This window comes from Pangasianodon hypophthalmus, chromosome 27, assembly GCF_027358585.1.
Source record: "Pangasianodon hypophthalmus isolate fPanHyp1 chromosome 27, fPanHyp1.pri, whole genome shotgun sequence".
Taxonomy (NCBI): Eukaryota; Metazoa; Chordata; class Actinopteri; order Siluriformes; family Pangasiidae; genus Pangasianodon; species Pangasianodon hypophthalmus.
In genome coordinates, this window is record NC_069736.1 from 674,933 (window position 1) to 689,932 (window position 15,000).

The 15,000-nt window shown below is 40.5% G+C and overlaps 2 protein-coding genes across 12 annotated transcripts in view; one reads left to right on the forward strand and one right to left on the reverse strand.

The window, feature by feature from the left end:
• The window catches only part of LOC113531307 (calpain-5), a 17,147-nt gene extending 4,167 nt beyond the window's left edge, over positions 1-12,980 (forward strand). For 6 of the 10 annotated variants that reach the window (XM_034300779.2, XM_034300780.2, XM_034300778.2 and 3 more), the window contains exons 3-13: positions 348-479; positions 1,794-2,002; positions 2,383-2,575; positions 2,912-3,102; positions 3,202-3,279; positions 3,447-3,642; positions 4,646-4,768; positions 6,496-6,698; positions 7,351-7,472; positions 10,059-10,195; positions 11,794-12,980. In XM_034300779.2, the coding sequence (XP_034156670.2) occupies positions 348-479; positions 1,794-2,002; positions 2,383-2,575; positions 2,912-3,102; positions 3,202-3,279; positions 3,447-3,642; positions 4,646-4,768; positions 6,496-6,698; positions 7,351-7,472; positions 10,059-10,195; positions 11,794-11,976 (1,767 nt within the window). In that variant the 3' untranslated portion in view covers positions 11,977-12,980. The remainder of the gene's footprint in view (positions 1-347; positions 480-1,793; positions 2,003-2,382; positions 2,576-2,911; positions 3,103-3,201; positions 3,280-3,446; positions 3,643-4,645; positions 4,769-6,495; positions 6,699-7,350; positions 7,473-10,058; positions 10,196-11,793) is intronic. The other 4 variants (XM_034300777.2, XM_034300776.2, XM_053230408.1 and 1 more) reach the window with 1 other exon arrangement.
• A 556-nt stretch (positions 12,981-13,536) lies between these two features.
• The window catches only part of LOC113531410 (serine/threonine-protein kinase PAK 3), a 34,134-nt gene continuing 32,670 nt past the window's right edge, over positions 13,537-15,000 (reverse strand). For both annotated transcript variants that reach the window (XM_034300790.2, XM_053230414.1), the window contains one exon: positions 13,537-15,000. This exon is cut by the window's right edge and continues 696 nt beyond it. The gene's annotated coding sequence lies outside the window, so the exon portion shown is untranslated.

The following is a 15,000-nucleotide window of genomic DNA, read 5'->3' on the forward strand; positions in this document are numbered from 1 at the left end:
ACACTTCCAGCTCATTTCCTTATAAAACTGCACACACTGCACCTCAGATACTGCTTTATTTATTTAAAGTGAAGGATCGTCACATTAAATACTGACTGTTTCATTTATTACTGTTTACTGCTCTTTATAGTGTTTTTTTTAATGTAGAAACATTTAATTTCATTATTTTTGAAGGCGTCTTTACTCTACAGCATTTCTTTGCTAAGACTTTTGCACAGTGCTGTACATGAAACACTATATAACTATTTGAGACTTCCTCATTACATTATACCACCACGGCGAGATTATTATTTCATGAGTGTTTAAATTGAAACCACTAGTGTCAAACGTCTTTCTTTTTTCTTTAGGAGATAACCGAGAACCCTCATCTTTTCGTGGAAGGCATCAGTTCTCATGACCTGAATCAGGGTGATGTGGGAAACTGCTGGTTCGTGGCAGCTTGTTCCTGTTTGGCTCTTAAACCAGATCTATGGCAGAAGGTCAGTCTGAACATTACACCTCATCTGTATTGGAATGTGATGTGAATTTCATTTCTGGCTGAAGGGCTTTTTTTTCCCTCAAAGTCCATCGGGTGTAAGTGTGGATCACATCATGTGTGGAAGCCCAGTTCCTCTCGCAGTAGTGCAAAAGCAATTTGCAAGTTTATGAGTTTATATTCACTGGGAGCTGCATTCGCCCTGAGGAAGTCTAGGCGTGGTATTTTTTCTCCCATTATGCGATGTTTAAAGATATTTCTTGCTACACTAGGGAGTCTGGAAAGGACTCGTTTATGTGATCTATTATAAATTATCTGCTCTGGTATTGAAGATTGATGTACTGCTTTACATTTTGTTAGACCCGAGTGTTATTTTGAAGGAGGAGGTTTAATATCTAGGAGGTTATCTGTCTCACAGCTCTCAGTTGCTACAAGTTGCCCTTTTGGGAGGAGTCAACATCTAATATTGACTTTGCCTGTCCACTTCACACAAAAACACTTACCTCTGTATACATTGGCATCTGACCAGAGATAGAGATTGAGCAATGGTGATCTTTTTTATCTCTCTGATGGCCGTAGTACTGCAAATAGATCATCTCTTTCAGAAATAAGGCAATCTTTACTGCGAAGCTACCAGGAAATACCTACAGCAAGAAATCTGTGATCAAACAGTCAGGAGTGAGAAAAGATCTTGGGCACTCATCTTGGACATTGTTAGTACACAAGTTTCTTGGTGCTTCATGGTGCATCAAGCTTCATTCATTCATTCATTCATTTTTCTCCTGCTTTTCCTGGTGGGGGATGCAGAAGCAACACACCGAGAAGGTCAACCCATACTTGGCTATCCCCAGCCACAGATTCCAGTTTCTTCTGGGGGATCCGTAGATGTTTCCCCAAAGCTGACTTTGAGATATAGTCTCTCCACTGGGTCCAGGGTCTGTTCCAGGGTTTTCTGATTTTGCAGTCCACTAAGGCACATCCTTGTAAGATGCCCAAACTGCTACAACTGGATACAGAGGAGCAGTGGCTCTACTCTCCTGGATTGCCGAGCTCCTCGTTATATTACAAAGAGGAAGACATGTTGTGGACTCACCACCCGCATGATGGAGGGTGGGGGTGAGGTGTAATCTGGTTGGTCGGCCAGCATGTGATGGACAGTCTTTTAAAATAACACTAGGATAAAACCACAATCTAACAATTATCTAATCAACAACCACTCACTAAGTTAGTCTAAAGCAAAACTTGTAACTTGTTAGTCTGGAAATTTTGGCACACTTTTCCATCAAGTGTTTATGCTGCATGATTTTCTGGTCATCAGGTGATTCCTGACTGGAAAGAGCAGGAATGGGATCCTAAACATCCAGACCGCTATGCAGGAATCTTCCGTTTCCATTTCTGGATTTTTGGAGAGTGGACAGAAGTGGTTGTGGATGATCGTTTGCCCACCATCAATGGGAAACTGATTTACTGCCACTCCAAATCCAGTAATGAGTTCTGGAGCGCTCTGCTGGAGAAGGCGTATGCCAAGTAAGCGTGAATGTTATTAAAAAGGGGGGGGTGTTGCTGAATGTACTGTCACTGTAATGTAAAAACAATGGGATTTTGGATACTGACTACAATTTCAGAAATCTACTACTGTAATTCAACCATCTAAGATAAGAGAAGTAACAGCATCTGCCTACATGGTGATGCTTCATTTGTAAGTGCATGCTGTTGTATTTACTACAGGTTGATTTGTTTTTATATAATGCATCAATCTCAATCAGGAGTTCCACAGGGGTGTATACTGGGTGCATTATTTATCTACTTTACCAAACCAAAGTGTGACCAGTCGGGTCCACAAGTCTTTGTTGATAAAGAACAAGAAATGTTGTTATTTCTTTATAGCTAGCATAATGTGTTTGTAGATTGTCGGGCTGCTATGAATCGCTCAGTGGAGGGAACACAGGAGATGCTGTGGTGGATTTCAGCGGCGCTGTAAATGAACCTATTAGTCTGGAAACAGGAAACTACCGCACCGACCCCAAAGTGAAGGACAAACTGTTCTCAGACCTGCTCGAAGTGTGCGAACGAGGAGGCATCATCAGCTGCTCTATAGCGGTCAGTGAGGTCTATCTAACTATCAACCTAATCTATCTAATTATGGTTATGGACCACTAAGTTATATTCTCAATACTCCAATTCTGTATAGGCACTGTAAGATTTTTGTGATAGTTACAAGCTCCAGAGTAGATTTTGTAGAATGGGGAGAGTTGTGGAGATTTATTAGACCTGTTTTTATATCTGTAGGTTCTGATGCAAGGGTGTGATTGCTACCTGTATTTTATATAAGATTCTGACAGCGTCTGTGGTCACGTATTTGCTAAAAACAGGTAAACGTTTAGTATATGGAGTCTCTGAAGTATCTGAAAATGTTCTTCTCCTGTTTCCTGTCAGGCATCTCCTCAAGAGCTGGAATTGCGTTTGCCAAACGGTCTGGTCAAAGGTCACGCATACTCTGTGACAGCGGTGAAGAAGGTGCGGCTGGGACATGGCCTGCTGGCCTTCTTTAAGAATGAAACCATCCCTCTGATTCGCATGAGGAACCCGTGGGGTAAACATGAGTGGAATGGAGCCTGGAGTGACAGGTGAGATTGAGAGATGAAAAGAAGTGAAATCTTTCTCTTTAGTTCCCTGTTTGGTTGCTTTCATGAAAGGTCTGAGATGATATTCCCTTCTCACTGTAGCTCAGAGGAATGGGAGAAAATTGGGAATATGGAGAGGAATAATCTGGGTATCACCGTGGCGGATGATGGAGAATTCTGGTGAGTCAACATTTTTCTAATTTCTTAGAAAATCCTATCAGCCAGGAAAGGACACCATAAGATATTACTCTCCATGTAGCACTTTGGACATATTCTGCCTAAAAAAAAAGCTCATAAGGTGTTGAGAACAAATTCCATTCGTCTGTTTGTTGGTGTTAATTCTTCAGGATGTCTTTCGATGACTGGTGTCAGAACTTCACAGAAGCAGATGTGTGTCGGTTGATAAACACGAGTATGCTGAGTGTCCAGAAGACGTGGACTGAGGTGGTGCATTTTGGGAATTGGACGAAACACTCAGATCCGTTAAAGAACCGGTGTGGTGGCTGCATGAACCATAAGCAGACATTCCTACAGAACCCACAGGTACCACAACTGTACTCCTAAAGAACCTTCAATTACCAACATAATATCCACAGGTATCACCACAGTCGGGCCCTAGAGGTACCATCATAACCTTGTAGAACCAACAGGTACTTCCCTCTTCCTACAGAACCCATAGGTATCCCCACAATCCGGCCCCTGAGGTACTATCATAATCTTGTAGAACCCACAGGTACACTACAATATTCTCTTTTCTGTCTAACCCACAATAAATGCACAGGTACCACCAGAATCTGCTCTTCCTACAAAAGACACATTTACAGAACCAACAGTCTGACTTCAGAGGTATCACCTTATAAAAATTTCACAATACCAGAATCCACAAGTACCACCACATCCTGCTCATTTCTGTAAAATTCACATATCATCACAATATTACAGAACCCACAGGTATCACCACAATATGGCTCTAAAGGGTAATATCACAATCTTGTAGAACCCACAAGTACCTTCGTCATCCTTCAGAACCTGCAGGTATCACCACAACCTGCATGGCTCTACAGTACTCAAATGTACCCAAATACGTGTCACCGTAATCTCTACCTTCCCACAGAACACACAGGTATGCCACTGGAATCTTAAATAACACACAGTTGCCAAACCAACCCTCCTACAGAACCTAGAGATAATCCCACAATCTGGTCCTTCCTAAGCAAAATGTACTACTTCAATCGTTCCTATTGTAGAGATCCAACATCAGCATTAAACCAAGGGTATTGTAGTCGTTACGTAACCTAAAGGTACCATCACTTTCTGGACAATTCTATAGTTTCCGCCACAATCTTATTGTGGGACCACAACGACGAACATCTACTGTTTTTACAGAATTTGTCCCTTGGTACAGACCCCTCAGGTACCACCACAAATTGTTGCCTTCTGCATCTCTACAACAAATCTGTTTCCTTGCTACAAAATACCATTTTCTCCATTTTTTTTCTTGTAACACACAAATCCACATTCCTTTTCCCTTTGTGTATTTTCCCAGTTTGTGTTGGATATCTCTCAAGAGGAAGAAGAGCTGTTGGTGTCACTGCAGCAGAGAGATATGAAGATCCACAAAGCTCATGGTGCTGGTGAAAACCTCACCATCGGATTCGCCATCTTTAAGGTATCGGAGCCGAGACTTCAGCAGGTTTTTGTGTTTCTCTGCACCTGGTTGAACACAGAAAACCTGTTTCTAGTTGAATTCTGTGTGTGTTTTTGATGAGAAAAGTGCAAAATTATAAACACAACAAACAGGTTCCAGGGTGTGGAATTTTGCATGTTCTCTCCATATCTGTGGTTATGTGGGTTTCCTCCGGGTTCTGCTAAGCTCAGTTGTGAATGAGTGTGTGTATTCCTGCTTGGTCCTCAGTGTTACCCAGTAACCACCATGACCCTGACCAAGCTAAAACGCTTGCTGAAGATATCAGGAGCTCTAGCTGATTTGTCTCCTCACTCCTCATTCTGGCTCTGCCTTATCCAAGCTTGTTTTTAAACTGTTGCTTATTATTAGGTGTTGTCATCTTGAGTCTTCCCTTGAGTCTTATATTACTAATCTGGTATTTCCTGCTTTTGACGTTGGTTTGCTTGTTTGGATTTGGACAACAGATTTGTCTTTTTTAACCCAGTCTTTTAACCCAGTGTTTGTAAAGCAGCGATTAAAAGACTGCTGCTCCAGCTATAATACCACAGATGGGTGTCCTTACGTTTATACGCACCATAACCTACGTTCACTTTAGCGACAAGTTGATCGTATATTTTCTACTGAGCCACGGTTTCAGTCACGAGTGACATTTGAGTTGAGATTTCAGTTAAAATCAATTTAGGTACGATGTGTATAAGCGCCAAATCCAACTGATTGGCTTGAATGACCAATCCTACGATACGTGTGGTAAAATGTTTCTTCAGTTCTCCACTCACAACTTTAGTTCCTACCTGAAATTTCTGTTTGATGAGCAAAAATGGAAGAAAAATTTATAACCGTGGGTTCATCTTATCCTGTCATATACGACCTCTCGTTAAATGTCTATAGAGACATTATGAAGAAAAATAAAGCTTGGAAGAAGAGACTGTTCGTGTGTCTGGTGGGTATAAGTAGCTAATACAGTTAGCCTGTTTTGCTAATCTAAGAGACTTGCTAGTGTGAATATTGGGTAATAAGAGCTGATTACCTAGTTCAAGAATAGAAAAAGTCCTGATATTTACGTTGTTTAAATGTGTTGTTTGGACCTGGCTAGGGAAGAACTATTAGAGTGATAAAAGTCAAAGGGCAAATATTTAAAAAGCATATTTTGGATGTTAGCTTTAAACTCCTACACTGCTTGGATGCCCTTTGCTTTCTCTCCCTCTTGATGCAGCCAGCAAATCTTCGTAGATAATTGACTGGAGTTTTGGGTTTTGGCTCTTCTAAAGGCAAATGTCCTGATGAGAGAATTGTCTAGACACAGAAGTATTAATGTCCTTGTTACATTTGGTCAAAGTTCAGATCACAATGAAATAAATAATCGCCCATCTTTGACGAGTTGTAATTTTTACCCTGACGCGGCAAGCTGAGAAAATACAGAGCTTGGAGCTTGGAGCTTGGAAAGTCGCGTTCTGGGTAACAGATAAAATACGGCAGGAGTGAATGGATGAATTATTAAGAAGAAAAAAATGACGAGAGGGATTTTAGTACGAGGTGAAGTTATGTAAGTTATTACATAAAATGGAAAAATACATTTAATTTATACAGAAATTACACCATAATGTGAGCATATGAAGCAAAACTCGATTGTTAGAGACAATAATAAAGTGCAAAGGATGTTTATTGATATTTGTTTCATGCACATTTCTCTCTCTTCACATTGCACCAAGGTGGAGCTGAACAGGAAGTACCGCATGCATGACATCATCACCCAGAAGAATGTCGCCACGTCCACTTACATCAACGCACGCTCCGTGTTCATGAGGAAAGTTTTGCCTAAAGGTCGTTACGTCATCATCCCGTCCACCTTCAGACCCGACACCCTGGGAGAGTTCATGCTCCGAGTTTACACTGATCAAGACGCTGGGTGCAAGTACGACTCACTAAGACATACGTACACCGTGTCACGTGACTTATGTATGTAATCATATTGCACATCGCAGGCCGGTTCTCATGGCGTGAGTGTGTTACGTTGGGACATTTTTATAGCGTGTGTCATTGACTCAGTTTAAACAGTAACGCTGGTTAGATAAGACGCATGTTCACTGAGAGAGCTACTGTTTTCTCTGCTATCTCTCTCCGATAACGTTCAGCTGGCATTTACACAAAAGTGTTTATTTTAAGAATACTATCAGACAGCTTTTCAGGCTGTAATAGCTCACAGATTTGTCCCAGCTGTAGTGCTTTAGACATAATATCAGAGTGAGTCAAACCATGTAGTAAACCTTAATGTTTTTGTGTTCCAGCACTTAACAAGTGTCTGGATTCCTCTAGATGAACAACTGATTAAACTGTAATTTATGTTGCACTGTTAAAGTTGTCCCTCGAAGTTTTATAGATTTACTCTTAACATTTTGACTTAATGTTTTGATTTCATCTCAGTCATGTACTAGATCATTTTGGTAATAAAGGCAACTGGACTTGGGTTAGAACCTTGAAGATGTTTCTCTGCTTGTCTACAGAGCTTTAGTTCATCGCTTCAGTGAGAAAAATAAGTCGAGAATATTTTTCTGTCTGTGTTTCAGGGAGCTGGATCTGGATAAACCCCATGTGAGCTGCTGGAGTTCGTTTCGCGGTTACCCTCAGCTGGTTACTCAGATTTACATTCACGGAGCAGATGGACTCGAAAATCAAGACAGAAGTGGAGGTGAGTCTATTTTAAGTCCATCAGTAATTAATTTAATACAGTAATATGTCATATACAGACATAAGAATCCTTGTGAGAAATTCTTCTTTAAGTATTTTATTATTCTGATTATACTCCGCTGTTTCATTTCACATCACACTTAGCACATACACTTCATTATCGTTGGTTCTTACCAATGAACAAATAATATACTGTACAGTATATGTATTATTTTTGCCTCCTGATAAAGCATTAGCTACTGGAAATCTAACCAATAACCAACAATATAACGTTTAGAAAAGCAGTAGTCGGATCCGGAAACCTTCCAGAGCAACAAAACGTAGTTGTGTAAGTGGATTTTGATGCATTTTATGGTGCATTTTATTTAACTAATACAATCTCCCGTTCAAATATATCAACAGAGTAACAGATTATGGCACACAGGATTATATTCCAGTCTGGGAATTATCAGAACTCAATGATCCAATCAGTGCCTTCGGCTTCGCTATAGGGATATTCACACAGGTCACATGTGCTATTTTGCTTTTGGGATGACTTCATCGGGGACACGGTGGCTTGGTGGTTAACACGTTTCCCTCTGGAGTTGGGGGTTCGATCCCTGCCTCCGTCCTGTGTGCGTGGACTTCGCATGTTCTCCCCGTGCTTCAGTGGTTTCCTCCGGGTACTTCGGTTTCCTCCCCCAGTCCAAAGACTTGCGCTGTAGGCTGATTGTCATTTCTAAATTGTCCGTAGTGTGTGAATGTGTGCGATCGCGCCCTGTGATGGGTTTCGCACCCCATCCAGGGTTTCCCCCGAGTCCCCTGGGATAGACTCCAGGTTCCCCCGTGACCCTGTGTAGGATAAGCAGTACAGAAGATGGATGGATGGATGACTTTATCTCCACAATACCACAAGCTCCTCGCAGATTGCAAGGCCAGGCTCAGGAGCATTCTGCCCAAGTTGTAACACATTCCGAGTCGGAATGGCCCATCCATGGCATTTAGGAATATTTTGACGTACTGTCCTGATCCAAATATATTATAATGTCAGTCAACGGAGTTCAAAATTCTTTTGTTCTGGATTTATTCATCATTATTTAGGACGTTCTGATCGACATTTTCAGTATTTCAGTCTTTCAGTGTGTTTATTTCAGCACATGTTCTTTTCAAATGCTGCTCGGACACGTCACTGTGCCAGTGGAAATGGGAGGATCACAGATTTCAGCTTTGGTGTGTGATAGGACAAAACTAAGTGCACCCTCGTCTTAGTCCTGACCTCCCTAACACTCGGTGCGGATTTCGGGAAAATCTGAGAACGTCAAAATTTTCGCCTAAATAAACAGTAAGGGGTTAGCCTTCATGTTTTCTAGGTGAAAAAATTGATTTTCTCAGATTTTCTCCAAATTCACACTGTGCTTTAAGGAGGTCAAGAGAAACACTGGAGCACAAGTTTGGTTTTCCTGTCACACTCCAAAGTGGAGATCTGAGCCTTTCATTTCCAAGATGTTCCACTCAATAAGATATACAAGATATACACATTAATTTGTGCAACTTTGTGCCAGCTGAAGTGCACGATAAAAAATTATTATGATTAAAAAAAGCTTAAAAACTAAATAAGGTTTTGTATTTGGCCTTCTGTGATCCCACTGGATATTTTACATGGCAACTGTGGCTGAAAAAAAAAACCTGGACACGTCCATGAAAGCTAACCAGCTAACGTTAGTGATATGACTGATCATTAGCATTTGTGTTTTTGAAATCGCAAAACAGCAAACTGTAAGTTTAGTGCTACAGATTTAACTAACGCTTGTGTCCGTAGGTTGATTGAACTAAAGCGAATGCTACTATAATCTCATTTATCATTAGATAAGTGGTGCTTTATTTACTGATGATGGTGTGAGCAGCCATTTTGATGTGACATCATGCTGGGTTTTTTTTTTTTTTTTCCTAGTGTAAAGTTTGATATATTGAGTTATGAGTTTTAGTCAAACGCAGAATTCGTCTTGTAGACAGCCATGTTTTTGACAGCTGTACTTTAGTGCTTGGACCCCTACATGTTGCCAGTGATCGTAGGGGTCCAAGCACTGTACTGCAAGTCATCCATCTTGTAGTTATTTTCACAGCGCCACCTATTGACCAATCTGCACCATTTTCTCTGCTTCAACATGATGCCTGGGTCAAGGCTTTTTTTTTTTTTTTTTTACGCTTAATGATGATCAAACACAACATCCCCTGAAATTTTGTCATGTCCACGTTGGAATTCTAGGTTAAGAGCACATTTTCCTATTTGTTTTTCTTAGTCGGAAATACAGAGTTACAGAGTTTTTGTTAAAAGTAGGATTAATCTTGGAAACAAGAGTGGTGATCTTGTAGGTTCAGAAACCAAATAAAAAGAAGAAAGCTTTTATTTGTCATATATCCATTACAGTAAAGTGAAATTCTTTTCTTCACATTTCCCAGGAAGTTAAGGTCAGAGCACAGGGTCCACCATGATGTCTTTTACATGCTTCCCAGAATGCTCATGTCCCACCATTATAAACCTTCATTATTCTACTGGTTGAAGTCTCACAGTGTTTCAGACTCCTGAGTGTGTGTGTGTCGTGTGCAGGTGCGGATCCCTACGTCATCATATCCTGTGAGAACAAATCGGTCCAGTCCCTGGTTCAGAAAGACACGCGAAACCCGTTGTTCGACACCAGAGCCATTTTTTACAGGAAGAAACCACGGAAACCGATAACTATCCAGGTGAGACTCTTCAGTGACTAATCACAGCCTGAGAAACAGCTTCATATTAGACCGTAACTCATCCCTGTGATACTTTAAACATTACTGAAAACATGATGAGGAGCAAATGTAGTAAATTCTCAATGTTTTAAATGTTGACATATTAGCTAAATATAGCTGCATCACTCACTATCTATCTATAAGTAAAATTTGCTAAACATTTAAGAAGTTTAAGGGAATGAGATCACTAAGCCTGCTGTCTAATCGGAAATAATTAATTTAGCTGGATTAGATTAACGAATTAGAGTTGCTAGCTAGTTGTTTTAGGATTTTGACTCAGTGATGAAGGACATTTCATTCCACTTTGGAGTGTGATAGGAATTCCAAACCTGCGCTCCTGTGTTTGTCTTGACCTCCTTAACGCACTCCCCAAATTTGGGGGAAAATCGGAGAAAGTCGATTTTTTTTGACCAAAAAAAAAAAACACAAAGGCTAACCTCTTACTGTATTTAATTTTTTGGGTGAATTTTTGACATTCTCAGATTTTCCCCAAATTCACACCGTGCGTTAGGGAGGTCAGGACTAAGACGCACTTTGTCCTATCACACTCCAAAGCTGAAATCTGAGCTCCTCCCATTTCCACTGGGACAGCGACGTGTCATGACCCTCTTCCAATCCAAGTACACTGCAAAACTGCTGTCTAAATTCTTTTAAACGGATTTTAAACGCTGCTCGGACACGTCCCTGATCTGATCTCAGACCTCAGCTTTGGTGTGTGATAGGACAAAACTAAGTGCTGACCTCCCTAACGCACGGTGTGAATTTGGGGAAAATCTGAGAACGTCAAAATTTTCGCCTAAAATACAGTAAGAGGTTAGCCTTTGTGTTTTTTAGGTGAAAAAATTGACTTTCTCCAATTTTCCCCAAATTTGCAGAGTGCGTTATGGAGGTCAGGACAAACACAGGAGCGCAGGTTTGGTTTTCCTATCACACTCCAAAGCGGAGATCTGAGCCTTTCCTTTCTCGCATGTTCCAGTCAATAAAACATACCGGCTTTAGACACTTTAATTTGTAAAACTTTCTGACAGAATGCAAATGTTTCTCTTTTTAGAAATATTAGACACCTCACGACACGAAAACATTCAGAAGTAAATCTGGAATGAATTTTAATGACCATCAGTGTTTTTGATGCTACATGCTGAGATAACTAGCGAGCAACTCTAATTCTCAAGAACCTGAGCTGAAATAAACACACCGAAAGACTGAAAGACTGAAAATGTCGATCAGTTCTTCGTAAATATTGATGAAAAAATCCAGAATAAAAGAATTTAGACAGCAGTTTTGCAGTGTACTTGGATTGGAAGAGGGTCATGACACGTCGCTGTCCCAGTGGAAATGGGAGGAGCTCAGATTTCAGCTTTGGAGTGTGATAGGACAAAACTAAGTGCACCCCCATCTTAGTCCTGACCTCCTTAGTGTCAAAATTCACCCAAAAAATAAACGATTAGACGATTAATGATTAAAAATATATTCCTATATAGCATTACTCTTCAGCTACCAATTGCTAAGTGTGTGTGTGTGTGTGTGTGTGTGTGTGTGTGTGTGTGTCTGTGGTCCAGGTCTGGAACAGTAATGCTGTAAAGGACCAGTTTATGGGTCAGGTGGTTCTCCCAGCGTCTCTGAAAGATTCTGCAGACCCTCAGACGATGAAGCTGAAACGAGGAGCATCTGAAACGTCTGAGGAGATGCCGGGGACCATCAGCCTCCGAGTCGTGACGTCCAGAGAGCTCACGGCCATGTAGCGCTAATTTACACCCGCGCTCGGAGACACGGCGTGGCGTAGCGAACACACACTGCTAGAACAAACACATTCTGGGATTTTAATCAGGTTTTGGATGACTACCTGGTTTATACCTCACGCCATATTCACTATACCACCTCCAGACACCGCAGTGCATTGTGGGTATTCTGTATCTGAATGGGGCGTGGTTTCAGCTATTTTAACACTCTGTTATGAAGGCAAACTTTCCGAACCTCACTCTGATTGGTCCTGGATAAAGCCAGAACATTTTTTTTATATAAAGTGTAAATGTAAGTCATAATGTAGAGTTCACGGCTTTTACGCTCGACACCAACCAAACAAAACATTCCTGCATTTGTGTCTTTGTTGAAATGATTATAAATCTAAATCTCTGATTGTTTGTACAATTTGGAAATTAACGCTGTGGTTTATTCCAAACAGCCGGGTCTTCTGACACCTTTTTTTTCTCCTATGATTCAAAAATTAATAAATAACATTCATTTTGCTATAAAGATAACAAAAACACAAAGTCTAACAGAAGTAGAGCTTCAGCTTCAGTGCTTGGACCCCTACAAGCTGTTTTATCCAGAAACTGGATTAATGAACTTACTGAATACAGTGTTGCAGTGTTAATTAAACGCTAATCATATTATAGTACAAATGATTAATTACATGCAGCAGAAATGATAAATATACATTCCGTTGCTTTGTTTTTATAATATTTTGTGCAATAAGACTGCCACAAGACTGCAACATAACTAGTAATTAGTGAAACAAAATTAAAAAAAAAGAAATACAAAAAATTCATGACTAATTAATTCTAAAACAAAAAAAATTAATTTACTTATAACACTTTACTTAATCACTATTTTAAAAAAATTTGCTTAAATTTACTAGACGTAAATGTAGTTGATCATTTTTAAAAAAATTTTAATAACGTGTTTTTCTGTTTCACTAATTACTTTTTTTTTTCAATTTTGTGGCCGGTCTCTTCCACATTTAGTATTAAAATTAAAATAAGATTTTTGTGTAAAAAGCTAACTCTCTTTTCATTTTTAATCGATGTCTAAAACCACCCAACATTACAGGACATTTTTTCTTTCTTTTTTTTTTTTAATTTTTTTTTTTATTCAGTCCAGTTCCCAAACTGCATCTTTTTTTTTTTGTAATATTTTAACACTCAAGACACAACCATGCACAATCAGAATTCAAAAAGTCTATTGCTTCAACCACAATTTAAAATAGCTTATCCAAAACAAAAAAAAGAGGCTCTCCCTCCTTTCTCACTGTATTTTTTCTTCTTTCTCACTTTTTTCTTGTCGCGTTTGAAGGAAGGAGGCGGAGGGCGAGTCGCCGAGATTCGCAGCGAGTTCGTCTCGGCCGTTTACAAACGTCAGAAGATTCAGAATAATAATTTAAAAAGAATGTTTCATAAAGTCTTTGTTCCGTTCTCAAGTTACACACCGAAAGTCACAGCACGTGTACAGGGTTGGACATTCAGAAGAAAAAAAAAAAAGGAGTGGGCGGGGCAGAGGGCATGTCACAGGAACAAAGGGGCGTGTTTTGTTTTTTTTTTTATTTTAAAGAACGTCCTTTTACGTCCTTTTGTCTTGTGCTCGTAGTTCACACAGCGGCCCAGATCAACAAAGATCGGCTCTTTGAATGAAAAAGTCCAAGAACCGCGGCGTGATTCCTTTATCGTGTGTGTGTGTGTGTGTGTGTGTGGCCCCTGAGTTCTCTCCTGCACCGAGGGACACACTCCAGTCACGCCGTGATCGGTGTGAGGGTCCAGGCCACAAGATGGCGCCATCGTTTCCTCCATCGTTCACCGTTCAGTCCACTGTGGGCGTGTCCCAAATCACACACTCTATAGGGAGACACTGTGGGCGTGTCCCAAATCACACGTCCTGCAAAGGTACACTAGACGCGTGCTGATGATGAAATAAATCTCCACATGTCGTTCATTTCCCAGTGACAGGCCACGCCCCTTTTCCAGGACAAAGACCTCCACGTTTCTCACGTGTCCTCTTGCAGCATCCGAACGTTTTTAATCCACCTTCAGACTTCGTGATGTCATCAGAGTGACACTCGTGCCCTTATCACCATCATGTCACACTTTCAATATTATCATAGTATTGTTTTTAAGAAATAAAAAATAATTAACACATTATTCCTCAGTCAGCGCGACAGTTTGCTCTCTGCGCATCCTGGAATTGCCAAGCGGCAAACGTCCCTCGCACAACAAGGGCGGAGCTTACGCTAAATCTGATCAGCCAATCAAAAGAAATCACATTTTTTTCCTTTCTTGAAATACGTACAGGACGCCCAAAACATCGGATTGCTTTACAGTTGGCTAAACTTGTTAGCTTACTGTTATATAAGCTAGTTAGCCTTATAGCTAGCTTAGCTACATCATGTTACATCATCAATCTGTCATTCGATTAGCTAAACACAAACTGCGCAGTAGTGACGTAAGTATTTAACAAATTAAGTTCTGGATAGAATCCTGGATCCTGATTGGTCAGGAGTGGCGTGATGTAAACACTTCGAAGTCGATCATTTTCCTATAACGGCATGTTTAAAGTAGGCTTCTCTGTAAGGATGACATCATCAACAGGGGACGAGCGCTTGGAAAGACCAGGACACAACACTCAAAAGCACACACTGCTCCAACTACACACACATTTATCTCACGTCATGACATCACCGTTATCTGAATAATGACGTTACTGTGTGTGTGTGTGTGTGTGTGTGTGCGTGTGTGTGTGCGCTGAAGCTTCCTGAAGATTCACAGTGTTGTTCTGGAGGGTAACTGGCAGACTGAGGTATTCTACACACACACACACACACACAACCCAAAAGTACCCAACAAATCAATAAGAGAGTAAGCTGTGAATATAAGCAGACTCAGATTCAAAGAGAAAAACATAAGTATTAGCACCCCGTTAAGTGTGTGTGTGTGTGTGTGTGTGTGTGTGTGTGTGTGTGTGTGTGTGTGTGTGTATGTGTGTGTGTAGATGGAAAA